Raw genomic sequence first — 6,684 nt, forward strand, 5'->3', positions numbered from 1 at the left:
TGGGAAATATTCTGCAAGTAAAAACTAATCCCATAAAATGATTAAAAGTTGCTCCAACAACAAAGCACTTGTCCTTTTAGAGGAAACTTTCTATTAAAAAGATGATTTTCAATCATGGGGAGGGGGGAGGGGGGAGGGATTGCATTGGGAGTTATACCTGATGTAAATGACGAGTTGATGGGTGCAGCACACCAACATGGCACAAGTATACATATGTAACAAACCTGCACGTTATGCACATGTACCCTACAACTTAAAGTATAATAATAATAAATAAAAAACGATTTTCAAATGTAAACAAAAACAGAATAGTATAACAAGTCCTCATATCAGCAGTTACCAAGTTATTGCCACAGTTGCTTTATCTAATTGTTTATTTTCCTGAAGTATATATATTAAAGCAAAATTCCAGATCTCTTGTCATTATATAATTATTATTCCATTATCACACTTTGTAAAATTAACAATTATTTCTTAGTATCATCTTATACCCAATCCATTTTCACATTTGCCCAGTTGTATAAAAAAAATCTCATTTTAGACTTAATTTGTTCAAATCTGGATACATGCAAGGTCCATCCATTGCATTTGATATGTCTCTTAAGTCTAAATACGGACATACTTGTCCCCTTACTTATTGAAGAGCCTCGATAAATTGTCCTAAGTCCCACATTCTAGATTTGTCTCTTTGCCATTTCATGATGTCATTTAACTTGTGTCTCTATCCCTCTCTCCCATTTCTTGTAAACTAGAAGTTGGTTCAGAAGTTTAATTAGATTCAGGTTATATTTTATGGGAAGATTCTTCGTAGGTGCTGTTGTGTAGGAATCTCACTCTTGATATTTAAACTCATGATTTAAAAATGTAAAAAGGTAGTTCCCAATGTGTAGTATTTGAAGTGTACAAATTCTCCCTAGCTCTTTGAAAGTTATTGAAAATGTTTTAAGACTAAAAAGAAAAATAATGAACAAAACTAGATTAAAGTCAGTTGTTATTGTTGTCCACTGTGTCCTGAACCCCACCTCTGCCTTTTATTCTACTCAAGTATTAGACCTAGTTTAGGTAATCTAAACTAGACATGTGAATTCCTAGATGATTTCTTTTATCTATTGCTGACCACAAGAGGGCATCCAGTGAACATGTTCTAAGCATTCTTCCATTGTCGTCTTATGTATAATAGACATAAAACTGAGGAATCGCCTCCCACTCATAGGTGGGAATTGAACAGTGAGAACACTTGGACACAGGGTGGGGAACATCACACACCGGGGCCTGTCGTGGGGTGGGGGGAGGGGGGAAGGATAGCATTAGGAGATATACCTAATGTAAATGACAAGTTAACGGGTGCAGCACACCAACATGGCACATGTATACATATGTAACAAACCTGCACGTTGTGCACATGTACCCTAGAACTTAAAGTATAATACAAAAAGAAAAAAAAGGGCTCAAATCAGCCTGCCCTTGTTTGATTGTCCAAATCACCTATATTATGATTTTTATTAAAAACTTAATGAATTTTAAATATACAGTCTGTATACCCAAATAAAAGGTTAGAACCAAGCATGATAAAGTGTCACTCCAGAGATAACTTGCCAGATTTAAAGGGGAAAACCTACCTTTACAATGGAGGAATCTGGCCATCACCACTACTTTAACCAAATGATCAAACATAGTGTTACCCAGTAGCAGGAAATTAGATGCCTCCTGAAGTATGCAGGATTACCTACAAAATGTCTTGACTGAAAAAGAAAAGCTGAACCTGAAGCTGACCAAGGCCTTAGACCTTATTCCCAGTGTATAGGAAATACAGGGCAAGAGAGAACCAAATAAAACAGTACCACAATTAGACAAGTCCAGAATGTGCTACAGTTGACAGACTGTCTGGTCTGATCTCATCCTAAAGAGTCAGTGTCATGTAAAAACAAGAAGGTGGAAGGACCAGTCTAGATTAAAAGAGACATAGCCAAATGCAGTGCCGGAAAACTGTTAGATGACTCATGTAGGTATTCCAGTGAAGGCTAGGATGCTGATAATGAAAAGACATTTGAAGAGTTTGAGTAAAATTGTTTCATCAAATGTGAGCAGAAGGCAGCAGTATAGATAGAATATATATTTCCTGAAATGTGATTTTAAATTAAATATATGAAACACATTTATAGAATTTGATTATTTCATCAGTATACCTGAAGGTTGGTATTTTTAAGTTGGCCAAAACTTTGCTTTTAATCTCATTGGGCAAAATGAGGAATTGCTTTATGATAACTGTCATCTTAAACCAGAGATTTTGTTTCAGATGAACTTTTATTATCTCAATAATAGTGTGTTTTCCTATCTTTTAGATAAAAATGGGTCTGTGGCCGGGCGCGGTGGCTCAAGCCTGTAATCCCAGCACTTTGGGAGGCCGAGACGGGCGGATCACGAGGTCAGGAGATCAAGACCATCCTGGCTAACACGGTGAAACCCCGTCTCTACTAAAAAAATACAAAAAACTAGGAGGGCACCTGTAGTCTCAGCTACTCGAGAGGCTGAGGCAGCGTAAACCCGGGAGGCAGAGCTTGCAGTGAGCTAAGATCCGGCCACTGCACTCCAGCCCGGGCGACAGAGCGAGTCTCCATCTCAAAAAAAAAAAAAAAAAAAAATGGGTCTGTAACTAATTGGGGAGTATTTTTTAAAGTGTGGATGAGGAAACCCATGTTTTAAATGGGCACTAGCCTCATTCACTAATGTTGGTAGGAATGTTCAACAGTGACAAAGCATTTTGAGATTTTTGTCTTTCATCGTTGTAGATTATACTGTAAAAATCATAGCGGAAATGATGAGAGAGATGAAGAAGATGAGGAACGAGAGAGTAAAAGCCGAGGAAAAGTAGAAATTGATCAGCAACAACTAACTCAGCAGCAACTTAATGGAAACTAGGTATGAAAGTTAATTATATGGGATCTGTTGTGAGGATACAATACACACTGATATATACATGTTGAAGTAATGGTATGCAGTAAGATTTTTTTAATCCTATTATGTTTAGTTAAGAGCATGTTACTAAAATGCTGAGGATTTTGTAGGCTTGCATAGTAGTTGTTTTTTTGTTTTTTTTTTTAACTAGCTGATTTTGTAACCATAAAAACAAGCTATCTGCTTTATCAATAAGTATAGTTGTAATGTCAAATCAATAAGATAATCACACTCCTCAATAACATTATATTGATTGTGTTCCCCTCAAGCATCATATTTTACATTTTTTTATCATCTTTTAAACAGGTTCATGGGACAGAGTTAGAAAACTGGGAATGAATAAGACATCCATAACTACTATTCTTTTTTCACTGTTTTCTAAAATCAAAAAGGGTTTGTAACTTTTTACTGCCCAACTCTTAGATCCTTCATTGAACTGCCTAAAAATGTCTTGTTTGTTTTATGAGCCTTCACTAGAAGGCTGAGTTTGACATGTTGATACTACGTAGCTATAGTTTGCAGTTTCTGGGAAGCAATTGAAACACTATTAACCCTGTGTATAGTGTCAACAGTTAAAGCAGATGAAACAAAGTAAGCTATATTTCTGGACTGAACATAGTTCTGCTGTTTAGAGTGTTTAAGTTTGTTTAGTGGATCCATACTCAAAGGAAAGCATAAGCAAATTTTCCTTTACAATGCAAACATGCCACTGGTGGCAGCACATGGTAATTTGTGGATTTTTTTTTCACACTCAAGTAATGGAGGCTAGAAATGAAGAGAACCTTCTTTTTCTCTTGGCTTTAACAGCACATGCTAAAAATCTCTTCCAAGAAGTACGCTAAAGCTTTTCATTTGGTTCCTGTTAAAGTTGTTCTCACTGACCAGCATGGACTCAGGCAACTGCTAATTATAAGCTATGAGCTCCAGTGCTTTTGCCAAAATTCTCTTGACAGCACACCTCCTCTCTTTCCATGTTATACAGAGGACTTCTGGCAAAATGATTGAGTCCTTCAAGTTTAAACTAACATTTGGCAACAGCAAATTAAATGTTTTTAAGATGTAAAGAAAGGGTTACCGCTTGCTAAGGACTTCAGACATCATGTCCGAGACGTGTTCCTCTCAAGTGCCCTGTTGTGTGGAACACTTCCCATACTGGCGCAGAGTACGTAAGGAGGTCTCATGTGCTGTAAGAGTAAAAAAGTCTTTGCATAAAACAGTATTTATTTTTACTTTTGTGACCACTATTTTAGAAACTTTATTTAATATTTTAATGTTTTCAGTCATTGCTTTGGTTATCTATAAAATAGGCTTTTGTGCCCTACTTTTCTTCTTGTAGGGCTTGGTGGTGTTTTATCGATTGTCAGAATTGGTTTTGAAAGCCTAAGAACCCAGCTTTTTAGAAAGGATTTTCACACTGGCATTTCTAGGTAGTGATATTTTCTTCCACTTACCTGCTGAAGCACATTTATGCATTTCTTTATGGCAAAACCAAATAACTTTAGTTGTGGTCTGCCTGATATTACCATAGCACCTCAATACCAAGGGAAGGAATTTTGACTAGTTGAATTATTAAGCCACCACAATAAAGCAGATTTTTAAATAAGGAATAATCATGTTAACTTGACTGTACATTGAGATATCCTACATCTGATAGAGCAGCATTTTAAAAATGTAACAGGTGGAAAATTACACTGTGCTTAATGACTGCTTTTTTAAAAAACTGTGAGTCCCTTAAAGTCATGTTTGTCAAGTGTGTATTCACACATTTACTTAAATCAAGGGACTCAATGCTTGCTTTTATTTTAACCATCTTTTACTATTTTTAGAAGGAAACTAGCTTTAGTAGTGGGTTGCCCTGTATGTTTTCTCTTTTTGCTCTTAATATGCCATTGGATTTTTGTGTGTATGTGATTTTCAAAATTCATGACTTGAAGTGCAAGGACAGATCTAGCTGTTTGTTTACCAAGCTATGTGACTTCTCCCAAAGGATCTGTACTTTCTTTCCTTACAACAGCTTGAAAATCATTATTTTAAAATCCTTAAATCACTGTGTCTAGATCATTTTTTACATTGTGTGCCATAGACTTACCCATGGGACAACAGAGCTCCTTCATTTTTGAACAACTACTGTAATCATTTTTTTTTTTTTTTAGGAAAAATGGAAGGTGCCAGGGGTAATCATGGCCAGTCAATAATTATATAAAGGAGTTCAAATACTATAGCTGTCAGTTGATGAATTTGTTATGTAGTAAAATGTATGACTTTGTATGGGTTTCTTCAGCCCTTTTTCTGCCACTAGCAACCAGAATAGCACTTTACCTTTTGGTTGGCTAGATAAGTGGCTGACTACCTGTTTTTCTCACTGTGGTGTGATTGGCTAAACAATCTTGCATTAAAAATTCAAATGTAAATTGAATTCACATGAAAAATCATGTTTGGTTGTAAACCTCCAATGTTTTGATTCTCTAATCATGTTTTCGTCACATGCTGAGTAAAAGTGCCTTACAATGTAAAAATTGTACAGTACTTATGTTCCCAAGTAGCATCATCATCTTCTGGGTAGTAATTACATTGTGGTATTAATATTTAGAAAAATGGACCTCAGCAGTGTATTTACTGTACATCTCTTAAGTCTTTAACTGTAGTTTTAATAAGCATGACATTATTTGATAAGTATATAACATTTACATCATTTCAAAAAATACTGCCGTTACTGTCTTTTATGCATATTTTAGCCTGAAATTTTGAAGCGTCTTTTTTCTTTCTTTCTTTTTTCTTTTTTTTGTTTTGTTTTTTGTTATTGATATTAAACAGTGTAATCTTTGCAAGCGTATATTGAAGATTATTCTGGAGCATTTATTGCCTTACCAGAAATGTTAGTAGGAAATGTTCTTTAGAGTAGAAAGATAGACTTGAGTTTCTATACTTTTAATAAGAGCTCTTTGTTCCTGGCGGGGAGGGGGGTAGGGGGTGAATTTTACTTTCATCTCAAGTTATTAAAAACCCACAACTGAGGTAAATTTTATTTCAAGGATCAGCAGTTTTAGAATTTCAGATAGTACTTGCTCAGAAGTACATGCTACTCAAGATATTAAGCGATAACAAGATCTGTAGATCTGCTATTGAATCAGAATCTGTGTACTTGAACAAATGTATGAATCTCAAATATCTCAAAGCAAAAGAAAAAGTGTTCTAGAGTGTTGTTGCTTTTTAAAAAAAGCACTGAAGTTAGACCAAGGTATGCAGTTTTGTTCTAACAAGACATTTAGGTTAATTGTAAAGATAAGGAATGCATTATGGGTCAAAAATCAAACATTCCTCTCATGTTATGTATATTTTGTTCCTGTTATATTGGCTTTATTTTCAAAATTGTAGTTTGTAGTATTAGTTTCCTTTTATTGGTATTCTTGCATATACTATTCATTCAATAAATGACTTATGACTTTCATATTTGTTTGTCTTTTTTGTGAAAGTGTATACTGAAGCTTATTTGATAACAGCAATAGTATTGTGTTCCTTTTAATCTTGCTTTATTTCAGAGTAAAATGCCTAGCTTAATAACTTTTCATTAAACAAGTGTGGGAGAAAAAAAAATGCGAATTTGAATTCAGTTCAAAGTTTCACAATATAAAGGTTTTATCATGAAGAGAAACTGCAATCTTGTAAGTACAATGGAACTGCATTACATCTTGGTTTTTTTATTACATGGTTCAGATACCCATAGTTTAA

General features: G+C 34.9%; 1 protein-coding gene across 4 annotated transcripts in view; it reads left to right on the plus strand.

The window, feature by feature from the left end:
- The window catches only part of PHF6 (PHD finger protein 6), a 55,747-nt gene extending 49,344 nt beyond the window's left edge, over positions 1–6,403 (plus strand). For 2 of the 4 annotated variants that reach the window (XM_005594615.4, XM_005594617.4), the window contains exons 10-11: positions 2,790–2,919; positions 3,262–6,403. In XM_005594615.4, the coding sequence (XP_005594672.1) occupies positions 2,790–2,919 (130 nt within the window). In that variant the 3' untranslated portion in view covers positions 3,262–6,403. The remainder of the gene's footprint in view (positions 1–2,789; positions 2,920–3,261) is intronic. The other 2 variants (XM_005594616.4, XM_074029756.1) reach the window with 1 other exon arrangement.
- Positions 6,404–6,684: the final 281 nt, after the last annotated feature.

Source organism: Macaca fascicularis, chromosome X (assembly GCF_037993035.2).
Source record: "Macaca fascicularis isolate 582-1 chromosome X, T2T-MFA8v1.1".
NCBI lineage: Eukaryota > Metazoa > Chordata > Mammalia > Primates > Cercopithecidae > Macaca > Macaca fascicularis.